This window comes from Centrocercus urophasianus, unplaced genomic scaffold (assembly GCF_019232065.1).
Source record: "Centrocercus urophasianus isolate 14NV4802_14NV808 unplaced genomic scaffold, USGS_Curo_1.0 seq_14, whole genome shotgun sequence".
NCBI classification, from domain to species: Eukaryota; Metazoa; Chordata; class Aves; order Galliformes; family Phasianidae; genus Centrocercus; species Centrocercus urophasianus.
Genome location: NW_024884586.1, coordinates 33,671,322 through 33,687,994, shown reverse-complemented (window position 1 = coordinate 33,687,994; position 16,673 = coordinate 33,671,322). Strand labels below are relative to the sequence as shown.

Sequence of the window (16,673 nt, the reverse complement as noted above, 5' to 3'; positions counted from 1 at the left end):
AATGGGAGGAGGCTTGCTGTAGAATTAAGTCTCTCATCCCTGCTGAGAATTTGACCATATCAGGGCCACCAAATGTGTCTTCATAAATTGCTTCCCTTACACGTAGTTTGTGGATATAATTTTGAAGGTCCTCCATGGAGGACCACATCCCTGTACAGAGATATATCAGATTTATTCGGCAATAGTAGCAGGGTGCCATTTACCATTCTACTATAGAATGGCTTTCATTAAGATATTGATTACCTGCCTGAGAGCAGGATGAACAGTCACGATGGGCAACTTGGATTTTTCCAAGCCATTCACAAAAACACTTCCCGCCCCAGAATCCCACAGTCTTAATAACCAGGCTGGCACACTTTCTCTAGGCTTCTGCCAAAATCACTGTGTCAAAATCCATCAATTCCATTGCTGTATATGGCCAGGCTGTTGTGTGCAATTGAGTCTGGGCAGGGGGACCACTGATCAGGCAGCACTCCTGCTGGTCTATACTGTACTTTTTGTACTTCTTTTGTGTTCTGAGTTATAACAGGATGGACCTCTAGTGGTACTGTCAAAATCGGAGATTTTAAATCTAATTTAGAATTTTTGTTTTCCTGATCAAATAAGTCTGTTGATTCAGGAGTCTGGTCATTGTCTATTGAAATGTTATGAACTCGACCTATTGGAAGATGCAGAATTAGTTTCTTCCCCATTAATATGCCAAGTTCTTGCTCTAAATTATCATTATAGTCTATTGAAAGTTGGCTTTCATTTTCTAAATCGTTATTCCTCACTTCAGCATGATGTAAAGCAGCTAATAGTGGCCATGCCACTGCGAAGGCAGCTGACAGTCTTTCTTTTGTGACTAGTGTATCTTTGTTAAGCCCCTGAAAGTAATCTGCCATGAGATATGGGGAGATATTTCCCATAACATGTAGGGGGCCTCACTTTTCAATGGTAACTGCTAGTTCATAATAGGAAGATCCCACAAATCCTAGGAATTGCCCTGGAATCATTCCATCTAGGGGGGTAGTGTTCCCCCCTCCCCCAACCTATTTGTAGAAATCCTATAGAAAGGACACAAAGTTAATTCTAGTATACTTAGCCTGCCTGGCTCACCAAGTGTATAATCAATGAATATACAGCTGTTACAATTACAAAATAAACAAGATAGCTTAGCTAAGCAGGTTATTACACCAAAGAAAGAATAGATAGAGTACTTACCCTTATCCTGAGCTCACTGTAAAATTCCAGAGGAGAGATCTCCAGAAAGTGATCCTTCCCCTCTCGTAGTCAGCTCTTAAATGGGTCTAGGAGAGGTGTGGCCAGGCTCCACCCCTTCCGGCAGCACAGGTGAATTGCTTTCACCTGTGCTCCCAGCACTGACTCATTGCTCACCTCGGGTGATCAATCAGAGGTTCAGGCTGTGATTCAGCAGTTTCCATGTATATGTGTACGTTAATTACAGTAGCCCAGTATGTTTAATGCAGTGGCCTAGCTGATGGACTGGGTTTGCATTTACCCAAAGAGTTCATTTTGTTCCATTGTTTGAGAAGAATGGCACTAGGTCAATGGGAAAGTAATAATACATGGTGTTACCAGCTATAAAAACAATAATTTTATATGTATTTATAGATCTTCAGGAGAAATCTTGACGTTATGGTCACTAAAAGTCAGTCCTTTTGAGGGGACCAGAAATGTCAAGTGAACTGAGAATCCTAGGCTTTTGGCACTTTACTAGAGAGAGTGTTAGCAAGGTCATAGGAAGTAAAAACTGCCCTCCAAAATTTTCCTTGTTACTGAATAAATCTTTACAATGCAGAACATTGTGATTTTTTTTGTTCCTGATCACAGTGTGGCTAATGTTTTTTAAAATTAGTGAACACTGTGAGTTAAATGGGGTGAAAAAAGTCCACAGCGTTTTAAAAACAAAACAGAGGATTGTGGAATGAGAATGTGCTCTGCTTACTTTAAGGAAAGTTTTTCCATTAGCTTCAAAGGAAGTAATATTAGGTTTTGAGTGCTTGTAATAGTTATAACCCAATTTATCCAGATAACAAGATCTTTGTTAGCTGGAATCTTGGCAACACTATGTGCTTCAGTGCAGATTGTGAATGATAATCAACCTCAACTTCCACTGACCCAGGATTTGAAGAACTGTAGTATGATGTATAGTCTTAATTCCTATAATTATGTGTAATAATATTGTGTTGTCATTGATGTTATCACAATTGGTTTAAAAACTTGTTTATAGCAAAATATTACAGATTGAGGCAGTGATTTTCTGCAGGAATTTGCAGCCCATAGAGAATGTTGGTAGAATAGAAGTTGATTTGGGTATTCAAATGAATTCGCATACATATGGTTTTACTGGTGTGTATATATAAAAATAAGTAGGCTTTTAATAAGCAGTTGATAACCCAATACTTTCCATTCTAAAATGGTTCTTTCTTATTTTAAAAAGGGCTTGTTGTCTTTTTAGAAATTCCTGTGTTTCTTTTGTATGCTCTAAGTCTTTGAAAACTGACAGCCAGAGATTTGTTTGGAGAAGCTAAAGTTAATGTGAGGACTGGGTGTATTCTACTTCTGGCAGCACCAAGACAGTGCACTTTAGAAACATGAGTAAAGAGAGCAGGAGTCTGGAAGCTTTGAGGGCTAAGCTTGTTACAACTACAGATATAACCCCAGGCAGGACTTTTTGTCTTATTTTCTACCCTTACAAAGAGGAGATACAGGGAACAACTCACAAGGTAACTATGGATGTAGATTAATGTCTGTGAATCTGGAAATAGTCAAGACTGAATAAACCATTAAACATTATATGATGCAGCAGAAGTGTTGAAGATCAAATACTTCAAGAGTGCAAATGCACCTACTGAAAGAGTCTTGTTCTTTATGCCTAGGTGAAGTTGGGATTTGGGGTGAAAACCCAAATGCAAGATGCAAGTAAAGTCTAGTCTATAATGCAGATGGACAAAGAGGGCTTGATTTGAATTACACAAACAATAGTTTTGCTGACACTTCCTATATCTTACTTTGGAAAATAAGCCTGCAGCGTGCAGTCTGGAAGGCCTACTGTATCCTGGGTTGCAACAAAAGAGGGATGGCCAGCAATGAGAGGGAGGTCCTCCATAGGAGGCTGTCCTCCTATGCTCTACCCTTGTGATGCCCCATCTGAAGTACTGCATCCAGGTTCAGGGCCCCCAGCATAAAAAGAAGTCATGGAACTGTTGGTGTGGGTCCAGAGAAGGGCCATGAAGATGATCAGAGGACTGGAATGCTTCTCCTATGAAGACAGGCTGAGGGAGCTGGGTTTGTTCAGCCTGGAAAAGAGAAGGCTTTGAAAAGACCTTGTTATGGCCTTCCAATACTTACGATCAAGAGGGAAACTGAATTTTACACAGTGGGATAGTGAGTAGGGGGATGGTTTTGAACTAAGAGGGAAGACTTAGGTTAGATACTAGGGGAAAATTATTTACTCACAGGATGGTGAGGCACTGGAAGAAGTTACCCAGAGAAGCTCTGGATTTCCCATCCTTGGGGACTTCAAGGCCAGGATGGATGTGGCTATGGGCAACTTGATCTAGTGCGTGATTCAGTGGGTGGTAATTCTGCATACAGTGGGGTGGTTGGAACTAGCTGATCACTGATGTCCCTTCCAACCCAAGCCATTCTATGAAACCAAAATCCCAGTCTTCACCTACTGCTTTAGTGGGCGCCTGACTGCATGCTACATATGGGTGCTTTTTCTACCTTTCCATTTACTCTTATAAATAGCTTTTGGAAATTGTTCCTCAGAAGAGTTCGTCTTACTTTGTGAATTATCTTCCCACTTTCTATCCCTCTACTAAAGATTTCTTGTTACTACCACTTGCTTATTTTTGCTGCAAATTACTCTGCCAAACTGTAAGACTGAGAACTGTGAAGCACTGTCTGAACTGAGGAAATCATTTGGATATAATTATGTCTGATGATTTTCAGAACCTTCATTTCTCCCATTTCCATTGTTGATTTCATTATGTGAATCAGTCTCATTTTGTTATCCAGTATTTTAACATTTTATGTAACTACTCTTGAAATGCAAGTATTTTTTCCTACTGTACCTAAGTCTTTGGCAGGATTAATAAATATATTGATATTGTATTAAATATCTTTCCCAGTGAGTTTAATTTTTGGTGTGCTCCAGCTGAAGTTGTTAGACATAGTGCCTAGCTTACAAATCACTGAAAAAAGCATGTTTAGTTTTTCCCAGCTGTTCTATGTTGAGGTTGCTCAACATAGTCTGGTTGTCTTCTGTGAACAGATAAGACAAGAGATTAATGGAGTGACAGATGAAAATTTTGAATGACTTGAGTTTGTGCTTGGTGGCAGGAGTAGGGGTTTGTGTTTCTGTTGGTTTTGTATGGAGTTTGGAATCACACTGTTTCAAATGAATTCAAGCACATAACTCATGCTCATACAGTTCTTTGCTTGTGTGTTGAAGTGGATTTCTGTTCAGGAGAGTTATAGCAGGCCTCTGAATTTCAGCCCTCTGAATTTGTCTCCTGCTTTGGTGGGAAGTAATACAGTAAACCATATGTTTACAGAGATCTTCTCCACCACTTGCCTATATTATTTCATACATTAAAAGCCCAAGCAATTAACACTAGTTGTTCGACATTATCTGACCATTATAGTGAAATGACCTCAGTTTTTACAGGTGTTTGTGTAGCTGATTTTCCCTGTTTTCAGTAAGAATTATCCACTTAAATGCCTTTAAGCCCTTTTTCAGGTGTATGCAGTTCAACACACACTCTTGTGTGTGCATGCTCTGGTCCTCTCTCATGTTATCCATGTGAATAGTCCATGAACATTAAATCCCTGTAGACTAAAATGTTTACTGAAAATTTGTTTGAATGGCATCATATGTATAGGTCAGTGAAACATGATGTGAACAGGCCCTTGAGAGAATACAGGTTATCAGAAACATTTGGAGACAGAAAATATTGCAGTATGCAGTGTGCATGATCTGAGGAAAAACTAGAGTGAGATGAAACATCATGATGTAGTGTTCTGTGAAATTAGGTAAGTTTTAATTTTGTTTCTTAAATGGCCCAACAGACGTTGATGCTCCTCATCAGTGAAAGTTTTCCAGTAAGAGTTTGTAAGGCAAGACTTCCTGCTCCAACCTTCTACATTTATAATGATAGCTCTTGTTGGAATTACTTCATTGCAGTCATGGCAAATTTCATCTCAGAACCCATCCAGGCAATAGTCTTCTCTTAGAGTTTCTGGTCTCCCCAGGAGGCTGTGTGATGCTGAGAGCTGGAAGCCTTTCCTTCTCATTGCCTCAGCTTGAATGTGAGGCAGGAGTTTGTTCTGATGTGAAGTCTTCTCTGGACTATACCAACCTTAGCATCTAGAGATTTGGCATCATAGAATAGGAACAGCTATACACAAAAGGCTGCAGAGGGAGGTGGTGGTGCCTCTATCCCTAGAGGCTTTCAAGAAATGTGGATGTGCCACTTACAGATATGATATAGCCAGCACCACTGATGGGTGCTTCAGTGATTGGATTAGATGATCTTAGTGGTCTTTTCCAACCTTAATGATTCTATCTATCTGTACATACAGGAAATATGACAAGTCTGTGATCCTGGAGGTTCTCTCTGTGCTGATAGTTTTAAAAAGTGTTTAATTAAACAAACAAACAAAATGCAGAGCTTTAGCTTTGAGTGTCAAATCATGTCCATTGATTATAATTCATGTGTCTTTGCCTTTGCTGGGAGTCAGCAACACTCAGTGACTGAATTTGGGAGCAGAGATCTTTTTTTTTTTATAAATTATTATGATTAGACTCTCTGAAGAATTTTTTCTCATGTCTTGGAACAAAGTAAGCCAGCCAGCCACAACTGTAGAAAAGAGTAGTATCTGTGCCCTTCCCTCTCAGTGTGGAGGCAGGAACAGAAGCACCTGAAAAACAAACCAGCTACAAAGATGCTCCTCATTACTCCTTTCCTGTAACACTGGAACTAGGAAGAATTGAGTGTTTCTGTGCTCAAATCTTCATGAAGTGTTTTAGCATTTGGCCTTAAGAGGCTCTGCAGAAAACAGAACAATTTCATGAAGAGTACACTAAGTATCTCATGCAGGGATCTTAAAAAAGTAAGATGTTGCTTACCTGTAGGGAAATGATGAGAGAAGCAACTACCAAGCCTTGGTTCTTGAAAAAAGAGCTATATCCCTAGCTGAGAGATCATGGTATGGTAATTGTCTACTCCAGATTTTCCAGAAACTGGAGCAAGTCCAGCAAAGGGCCAAAAAGATGGATAAGGAATTGGAGCATCTGCTGTACAAGGAGAGGTCTATAGAGCTGCTCAGCCTGAAGGAGAGAATATTCAGGGAGGGGACCTATATGAATAGTGTATAAATTGCACATAGAAAGAAGGCTTAATCGGGCTCTTTTCTGTGGTGCCCAGAAAAAGAATAAGAAGAAATGGGTGTGCATACAAAAAATACCTCATCTGAACACAACAAAAAAGCTTGCTTACTGTGAGGGCTGTCAGACACCAAACAGATGGCTAAAATTGGTTCTGGAGTCTGTGGGAGTATTCAAAGCATGACTGGACATGGTCCCTGGGGTCTCCAAAGCTGACTTAGATTATCCATTTTATCCTCAAAAATTCTAAGATTTTGTGATCAGCCAAAACTACACAATAAACATACACCTTTTATGTAAAAATAAAGCCTCATTTCTGACACTTTCATTTAGCCCAAGTGATAAAATGTTCATTACATTACAGAGAAAATCAAAAGGAGCGGCTGTAGCAACAGGGCTAGAGTACTTCAGGCTGAAATTCCTTCACGTAACATTTCACAATGTTGTGTGAAGTATAACAGGTTTAAGAAAAACACTGAGACAAAAATATGATTTTTTTTTTTTCAGAACATTTGAGAAGATATCGTAGTTACATTATCACCTAGGTCTTCCTCATGCCAAGCGACTGTTACAGTACTGCAAATATTAGGTACCACTCATCACCAATGAATGTTATGATTTTAGGAGAGGGACAAATATGGAGAGAAGTTTAGACAGGAACTTCTGGTTTAGAGCCTTGTGAGGGATCTGTAAGATGTTAGAATATGATTCACAAAAGAAACTGAATGTAGCTGAATGAAAAATGTATGTGCATGAATATTCTCGCCCATGCAAATGTTAGAACAAGAACAAAAAAAAAAAGAGGAAATAAGATCTGCTCTAAAACTACTCTTTTACACAGTGTTGTGATGACTGGGAGTGGTATGAAGTAGAATCTATTCTCAAGTTGAATTTATGCCTTGTAAAGGAAAGAATTAAGATTCATTGGATTAAAGAAAGAATAACAAGCATGATTTTGTAATCTATTGATGAGACACTCGTGGGATACTTGCATTAGAGAATGCTTTTCCTATTTAAAGGGTTGGAATTTCCCATAAGTCTTTTGGAAATAAAAACCCAGCAACATCCAGGGCTTTGGGAAGAACATTTTATTGCTAAGCGTATCTTTAAACAAAATGCAAATAAGAAAAGAAAAAGAATCAAAAAGGAAGAAAAAGAACGGTGAAAAAAGCAATAACATCACAATAACTCAAAAAAAAATTCTTAAGATTGTTCATAAAGCAACAGGGATATGGTAGAAGCCCACATACAGGAATGCACATGTTCCCCAAAAATGTCCAATAGAAACTTACACAAAAAAAGGAAAGTGTAATTGTTTTTTTTTCCTCTTAACTTAAAAAAGGAAAGCAAAAAGGAAAGGAAGAAAGGAAATCATTTCACAAGACTCCAAGACTCCAAGAACAGCAATCTTTTACAGACATCAAGATATAATCAACTCTATATAGTTTTGGCCAGTTAAATCATCTAAAATCGTGCTTTCATACCTTTTTAAAACCTGTCTTTTTTTTCTTTTTAGTATAAAAAATAAAAAAGGAAAAAAAGGCTCAACCTCTCACGCACACGCACCACGCACACATACACACTGAAAATATTTGTTAACATGAAAGCGGCTTCTCTAAGTGTTTGAGAAGGCTGTTTCTTTGAATTTAAGTTCCCATGTGCGTGTGTGTATTTGATGACACTTCTTCAAAGTCAAATATTCATGCGACTTATGAACACCAGCAAGAGTAGATTTCTAAACCTAAACAGCTGATTAGTTTTCATCTGTATACAGAAAAAGTGTACATTTCTGATATTTCAGAGTTCTCAATCCATCTTGTTTTTGTTGGTTTTCTCTCTTTCTCCCTCATTTGCTCTTTTTTTTTTTTTTTTTTTTTCTTTTTGTATGTGACAGGCATGGCCATCAAACCACCTGGCTATTTTTTCTATACAGTAAGTAATCCTTTTCACAGTAACTGGGAAAATGTAGGAACCAAACAACCAAATTAAATCAGTTAAAAACAAAAGACATTCCCAATTTAACCATAAAACAGTATATACACCTTCAGGGTATTCATATAGAAATTATACTAGCAAAAAAAATAGTAGTAAAATATGTAAACAAACTTTCAGGTATTTTTTCTTGACACAGGTAACTGACAAAGCTAAAACACACGCTTTCTTCACATCTTACGGTTTGCTTTTGTTTTCTGTTTCTTTTTACTCTGTTCTTCAAGAACATTCTTATTCCACATTAAGACCATAACAGAACTTCTGTTCCAGTCGTCCCATCAAACATACCATGATAAATATATCTGTGTGTATATATATATAATATTATTAAATTCATTTTTCTTTATTATTTTGTGTGTCACAGCAGCTTTATTTTCTTTTATATAAAAGAGAAGGAAAAGAGAGAATAGGGCAAATGGAAAGACATGATCTGAAATGTCAAGCTACAAAATTAAAGTATTACATATGAAAAAACAGTTTCGTGTCAAAAAAAAAGAAACTATACATTTTTGCATTCTTTTACAAGTGGTTAACTTTTCATACATTTTATGGGTCTTATCACAAGTTGAACTCCAGTGGTGTCTTTCTGATCTCTTTATTAAACTGATTTTTTATTTTTTTTGCATGCATTGCAGTCAGTCACAGAACTAGAACCTGGAGGAAGGCTCCTTTATTTTTGCAAGGTATATTTAGCTCAGAATGACTAACTGTTTCTTAAGCATCCTTTTTTTTGAATCTTCAAATCCTTTTAACAATAGTTTGGCTGTGCTATCACATACTAAGTGATATTCTCAAATAATTCCAATGATTCTGATCAGAACAGACCCAAACCCATCTATTCTTCAGTTCATTTGCAAATCCTGGTGGCAGATCCAAGGGGACCAGCTCTCCATAATTTTCTTCATCAGCACCCATCACATACTTTCACTGCATTGTTAGCAAATAACTTACTGCAAGACGACGGTTTCTAGAGACAACACAACCAGATATGCAGAGTAAACACCATGAGTAGCTTTTGAGTTCATATATGGCAATAGTCTCTCTTTATTTATTATGGATTTTTTTTCCGAGATTTCTTCTCAACACATATCATGCTCCCCACCCCCACAACATTCCTCTCAACCCTTTCCTCCCACACCCAAAAGTAAACAAAATCAAAAATAAAACAACCCAAGAAACCAAACCAAATCAAAATCCAACAATCTCCAAAATCATTTATTCCCCTCCTCCAATCTCAAAAAAATTAGGTGTGCTGGACACAGCCAGATCAGTTTGTTAGATATTTTTTTTGTTGTTTAATAATGTTTGCATTTTTTTCTTTTTCTTTCTTTCTTTCTTTTTTTTTTTTTAAATAACTAACCTGCAAAATTATTGATACAGTCAGGAATCATGAACATTGTTAAAGACTCACTTGGAGATATGAAACAAGTAAGCCATGAAGTCTTCTACTTTTGCAGAAAGTTCAGCGGAGGAGGAGATTTGGAGACGTCCAAGTTCACTAACAGGGCAGAGCTGTATGCGCCATCTCCAGAACGCTAAGTGTGCTTTATAATACATTAGGGCAGAGTTTGCTGACTCCAAGTGATGACTGAGACATTAACAGTCACTGCTGATATTTTTTTCCCAATACTTTTTCCCACAAACGATATCTCCTAATCTCGTTCACTGCAATGATTCTGATAGTTAAATCTCATTAAGTATTTATATATTTATATATAAATAAGTATTCTTTTTTACACATAATACTCTTTGTCCTTGTTTTTCTGTTTCTTGTGGCCACTCTTTGAGCTCTGCTGCTTCTCCTTCATGAGCGTGCCGTTGCTCTGGGCTGAGTTGCTGATGTAGTTTCGCGTCTCGTCCACCTGATAGGACCCCTCGTCCCTGTTCCTGTACTTGTACATGGCGTACAGGAGGATGAGGATGCAGAGGGCGGCAGCAGCCACAATGCCGACGACCATCCCCGTTGTGCTGCTCGACTCGCGGACCACCTCTGAGGCCCCCGGAACCCGTCTGATTCCTGGCTCCGTGGGGTTTGCTGTGGGCACATTACGGAACATGGGGGAAGTGATTAGCGGGCTCTTCAGCTTTGTGCTGTCTAGCTCATAGGCAGTGGGCAACGGAAGCAAGACTATGTCAGGCTGGGGTTTGAGCTCACGGTTATTCATTTTGCCGGCTGGCAATTTGGGTACCATCCCAGTCGAGGACGAAGCTGTGGAGCGGATCAGCTCAGGGGACAAAGACGTGGTAGTAGTCCTACCAGTTTCGGAGACTTTGTTAGGTCTAAAGTCCTTGGATTCCCACTTGGGTGCGTGTGCTTTGTAGCCACCTTCGAAGATTGAAGTGGAAAGACTCTTATCTGTTACCAAGGAGAAGGTGGTGTAAAAATCTTCATCATCAGTAGGGGGTAGGTTAGAGTCAAAGGTTTCCCCTGAGCCATACCCAGATATCACCAAGCCATCATCATCACAACCATCGCTGCCTTGGTCCGACAAGCAAGGTAACCCCGCCTCAGAGGTCATGGACAGGGAATCTTTGGTGGTCTCAATAATGGTGAGGAGGGGGCGAAAGGTAGGGGGAAGTGTAATGAAAGGTGCACGAGTAGCAATAGGAGGGATATCTAAAGGGTCTTCTACAAGTAGAGGAATAACTAATTCACCTCCTGGGATGGAAAAGAGAAGAAAAAAAGAAGATTAGTACACATTACTGATACAAGACACCATTTTCAAGTCTCGTAAGGGCGGTACAAGGATATGGGCATTATGAATAAGTGTCAGGGATCAGATTTCCTGCCCAGCTACACTATGAATAACTTTCTTGGGGGTTTCTTTGATTCTTGTATCCCACTCTGCTTCTGGCATTGATCAATCGTGTTCCATTTTCTTTTACCCTAGCCTATGCTAGGTTTGTGGAGTGAAACACTACAAATTTTTGGGGACTCAAATTTTTGCTTTTGAAGATACTCTCAAGTGACTCTCTGGGCATCAGTTTTTGGCACTGGTATTTCTTGAGCAACTAGTTACAAGACTGTTAAAATGAACTATTTCAGACCACCAGTACAGCTATGTCCTCAGGGGGATTTTACTGTTCATCTTAACGGTTTTTCCTCCTCTGGTTCTTTTCATTTAAGAAAGCACTGGTATTTCTTCTCTGATACTCAAGTGTGTTTTCCCTCTGTAGTATTTTCTAAGGCCTTTCCCTAAGGCCTTTCCCATTCATCCGTTTCTTCTTGATTGTTGCCTGGTTTTTAAATTGTGAGAACATTCATGAAAGATAGATATGGCATAAGAACCAGGTACTTACTAGTGTCCATGAAGGTACAGAGCTCTACTCAAAGGTTGTTCATTTCTTTTTAATCTTACCTTTTTGTTCTACATTAGACATGTCCCTTGCCTTTTGTCTTCTTGGGCTACTAATGTCATATCATCTTGAGCTTTTGTTCTTCTTTATATCCTTTTAGTATAATTTGATTAAAAGTTAAGAAAATAATTAATTGTGATTGATGATGCAACTAAATAAGCACTCGGATGACCCAAATTAATTGTGCTTGAATCCGCACAACAGAAATTTCTTCACACCTGCTGATATTCTTTATACATAGATACCAGTGATATATTTTCCCAGCATGGTAGCTAGGTGCCTACAAAGGACTAAACATGAGGTAAACTTATAGCCTACTCTGGAAGTGTAACTTAGCTATAGCTGCAACTTCTGTACCTTACTGAAGTATAACGTGAAACGAGAAAACCAGAGTGTCATTTCTAAGACTGGCTTCTGTACAGCAAAATTGTTACTCATAGCTGAGTAGTTTTGATTTGTCTGTATTTTGTAAAATGAGTGTATTTTCTCTTTTGACCTTAGAAATAATTAACACTCCAGCATTTTACTCTGGTATGGAGGTATAATTCATTTCTTTAATTCACTGAGTTGAGACTGCATAGTCTTCTGTTAACATGCAGGTTGCTGACACATTTTTAGGTCATTGCTTTTGAAAGTTTGTGTATGAATCTTCCCTTGGCCATTTCTCTTTGGTTAGTCACTTAAGGTAGATGATTTAAATATAAACTGAAGATTTTATTTGATACAATGAGTAGTCATCCAGATCTGTTGGAAATAGCACAAGTCATATTTAAATACTTGTAGGAAAGCATTAATTAATTTGTATTCACTGGTTCTTAAAGAAAGAGATGCAAAAAGAATTTTAGGTTCTAAATAAATAATTCCAGCTTTTACTTAAAGTTTAATAAATTGAAACAGTCAGAATTAACTCACGCATACCGGGGTAGAAATGAGGCTAAAATAAAGAATATGGCACTTTACATATCTTCTTAACACACCTGCATGCAAAGTGATTTTCAAAACGAGATAAAAAGGGCCAACCTGAATGTGCCGTTTAGTTTTTTGAACTTCCTCAGCATAGTCATACCACTTCTCTTACAGAAAGACAAAGAAGAAATACGTATAGCAAAAAATATGGAAAAAGCAAGAAATTTAATCTGCCAAGTGGGTACGCAACATTTTGTGTTTGCGCATCTGAGTTGTTTTTTGTTCAGTGCAAACCGGAGCATGTAATATGATTTAGATATGTCCAGAAGCTCTATTCACGGTCAGAGTGGGGCACATATAACATATGCAAACAGGTGGTCTCAAGCTAATCTTGAAGTATACCTCAGAGGAAAATATCATCTGTGAGTCTGCAATTAAAAATGAATAAAAATATTATAATTTAAGTGCTTATTAAACCAACTTGCACAGATGTGTTATTTAAGTTCCTGAAAGGCAGGTGTAAATAGTGTCCCTTTAAGTGATTTTTTTTTTTTTTTTTTAAGATCGCTGTTTTGCTGTTAAACAACAGTATTTGTCTGTGAATTTCATGCACCATCTGTGACATCCAATTGGAAAAAAAATCAGTTTTGCAGCTTTTAACTGTTCATCTAAAGCTTTGAAGTACCTTTGTTATTAGATTATATTAGCACATGACTTTAGTATGCAGCTCATCTGCCACACACTGGGGCAATATTTTCGGCAGTTTTCTTCTAAAAATGAATTATTCTTGTCCTGTTTACAATTAATTTCATCAGAGGAATCAGAAACATCTCATATTTAGTATTAAAATCTTTCTTTTTCTCCCAGTAAGCCTTGAGCCTTGCCTTAAAAGCAGGTAATAGTTCTACAGTTGTGGGTTTTTTGTTTGTTTGCTTTGGTTTTTTAAATATTTATTTATTTATTTATTTTCTGTTAAGGACTTGAGTCAATGATAAAGGCTGCTGCCATCATAGTCATCCTGAAATGTCAAGGAAAGTTGATTGGGTTGCTAAGACAAGTGATGTGTCACATAACTGAAGGAGACCAGATCAAAACTTTTTTTCATTCAGCAAGTCTGGTGGAATAACAGGACTGAATCAAGAATGAGTTTTACAGACTTTTAATTTCACATTGGATGGAAGAAGAGAAATATCTTTCATACCAGGAAGACTGGATGAACTTTAACTTACAACTATTTAATTTCGTCTCTAGCTTCATTCCTGTGCCCAACAAACCATACAATTTTTGCTTATACATTAAGGAAATAGGCTATTAAAAGTCCTTAATTAGTAATCATTCTCTGTTAAGGAGTTCATTTGGTATATCTACTTAAGATAGCATATTTCAGGAGAATAACTAGTAGATGGCTTTATGTGGTGTGGTGATGGTTTGAATGTTTGTTTTTTCTTTGTTTGCAATGGGAAAAACTGTGAGACACGTTGAAGAAGGTAACTTGGAAAAAGCACTCTGTAAATGCCAAATGTGGGCACTGTTTTATTGGTATGCTAGGCACCTATGCAAATCTTATAGTTAGATAGAACTTATAGGTCTAATAGTACACATAGACAATGAACACTTCTTGGGGTATCCAGTTTATAGTTTATAGAGCAGCATCCTGTAAGATGACATGATGAAAATGCCTCTCAGTCTAAAAAAATGAAGAAAAAAGTGCTATCTAAGGATGACAGCACGTGTGAATTGTGAAAAGCTCCATGGAAACTGTGAGAAACATGATCACAAACATCTATGGGGGGAACAAGTGCAAATTTTCTTACTGTACTTCGAAACAACTGTGTTACTGATACTACATTTCTCTTTGTAAGAAACACAAGAGGGAGTGCGATGATAGGCAGATGATGAGAGTGCATGCAGGGGGGGCCATGGAGGCTCACAGAGTGACAGATGAGACAACAGGAAACTGCCTAGAGCCAGTGAACCCTTTGATGGAGAATTGGTGCCTCTTGCCCAGGGCTCCAGGTTGCTTTAAAGATAAGCTCTGAAAGCTTTAAAAGACAAAGTGCAACATCATTGCCAAGTCTCTTCATAAGGGATTGTCAGACTCTGAAAGGTTGGCTGTGAAAGACAAGTAGCTTTGAGACAAGTACTTTTTTAATTGTATGAGTTTCAAAAGGGTCAAGTGTCACGTCCTTCATTTTAGTCACAACAACCCCAAGACAATTCTACAGGCCTAGGGAGGAGTGGCTGGAAAGCTGCCTGATGAAAAGGGACCTTGGTGTACTGATGGACAATCGGCTGAATACGAGCCAGCATTGTGCTCAGGTGGCCAAGAAGGCCTATGGCATCCTGGCTTGTATCAGGCATGGTGTGGTGAGCAGGACTAGGGAAGTAATCCTGCCTCTGTATTTGGCATTGGTGAGACTTCACCTCAAGTACTGTGTCCAGTTTTGGGCACCTCAGTACAGAAAGGACATGAAGGTGCTGGATCACGTGCAAAGAAGGGAAACAAGGCTTGTGAAGGGCTTGGAGAATGTGCCCTATGAGGAGAGGCTGAAAGAACTGGGGCTGTTCAGTTTGGGGAAAGGAGGCTGAGGGAGACCTCACTACTCTCTTTCTATATCTATAAGGTGCTTATAGTGAGAGCGGGGCTGGTCTCTTCTCACTGGTGACAGGTGACAGGATGAGGGGAAATGACCTCAAGTTGTGCCAAGCTAAGTTTAGGTTGGATATCTGGAAACACTTCTTTACAGAAAGGTTGTTAAGCACTGGAATAGGCTCCCCAGGGAGGTGGTTGAGTCACCATCCATGGATGGGTTTAAAAATCGTTTGGATGTGGTGCTCAGGGATGTGATTTAGCAGAGGGTTGTTGGAGTTAGGATAGTATGGCTAGGTTGTGGTTGGACTTGTGGATGATCTTTAAGGTCTTTTCCAACCTGAGCGATTCTATGATTCTGTGATTCTCTGATTCTATGCTTTAAAGATTTGAGTCTCTGGATAAAAGTAAGAAGGAGGCTCTGAAACACCTTGCCTGAAGACTGGAAGGTAAGGTTGAGGCAGGTTTAATGTTTCATATTGCTATGTGAATTTGGGCCTTGGATTCCAAACAAATATTCATATGAGATTTTGACTCTGTGGATGATATGGACTGTTCTCTGGTAGTTAGAGGTTTCTTTCACTCCTTTCTACTGCTGGCTGCTGAGCACCAGTTAGCGGTATGCTGTCAGGATTGCTTTTGAATTCCAAAGATTTCACAGGGACTTTTCAGACCTCTGCTTTCTCTCCCAGGCAGGGAGCAGGTAGTTCCCCTTAAGAAATAAGTTTTTTAAAAGCTTATTTTGACAAGAATTAAATGGAAGGGAAACCTATAAAGTGGTTTCCTCTGCAGTGGGTAAGATACTAAATTAGTTTGCCCATCAACAGCAGCATTACAAAAATGTTAATGAATAGCAAAGGAGTAGCAGCACTGTGAGAACTGAGGTCTGTGAGGTAGGAACCCTTGTGCCAAACAGCCCTATCCTTCTCTTGCCCTTTTCACATCATGAAACAAACACAGTGTGTATATTCCTTAAAAGTGAGCCCTTAAATCTATCACATACACAATTTTCACAGAGTTGTGCTTTTCTTTAAACTACCAAGATCACTGGGGATATAAAAGGTCTACTTTAGCCTTGAAGCTGCCCTGCTTCTTCTGTATGAGTATATTTATAGATATATAATTCATACCTCTGGGGTTGATCTCCAGTAAGAGTTCTCTGCCACTGGAAAACACAGTGTGTTAAAAATTTAATAGAAGCCTTATGAACTGTAAGGATGTTGTGGGTGAGTCATGAACGCAGAGGGCACTAAAAAAGGGAAAAATAAAAACTGAAAAACTGTAGCAGCTGCCAGCTTTCATCTTCACAGCCACGACTGCTTAACTGGAGACTCAGGAAGAAGACTGATAAGAGTATAATGGGCACGCAAAGATGAAATCTTGAGTGGTGTTGATAAGGGACACACCCTTAATGTCTCTTTCTTTTCCAGC

The 16,673-nt window shown here is 38.6% G+C and overlaps 1 protein-coding gene across 4 annotated transcripts in view; it reads right to left on the bottom strand.

Annotated features, from left to right (window-relative positions):
- Nucleotides 1-7,470: 7,470 nt before the first annotated feature.
- The window catches only part of NRXN3 (neurexin 3), an 891,094-nt gene continuing 881,891 nt past the window's right edge, over nucleotides 7,471-16,673 (bottom strand). For 2 of the 4 annotated variants that reach the window (XM_042814128.1, XM_042814129.1), the window contains one exon: nucleotides 7,471-10,424. In XM_042814128.1, the coding sequence (XP_042670062.1) occupies nucleotides 10,123-10,424 (302 nt within the window). In that variant the 3' untranslated portion in view covers nucleotides 7,471-10,122. Of the gene's footprint in view, nucleotides 10,746-16,673 lie in introns of all 4 variants that reach the window. The other 2 variants (XM_042814126.1, XM_042814127.1) reach the window with 1 other exon arrangement.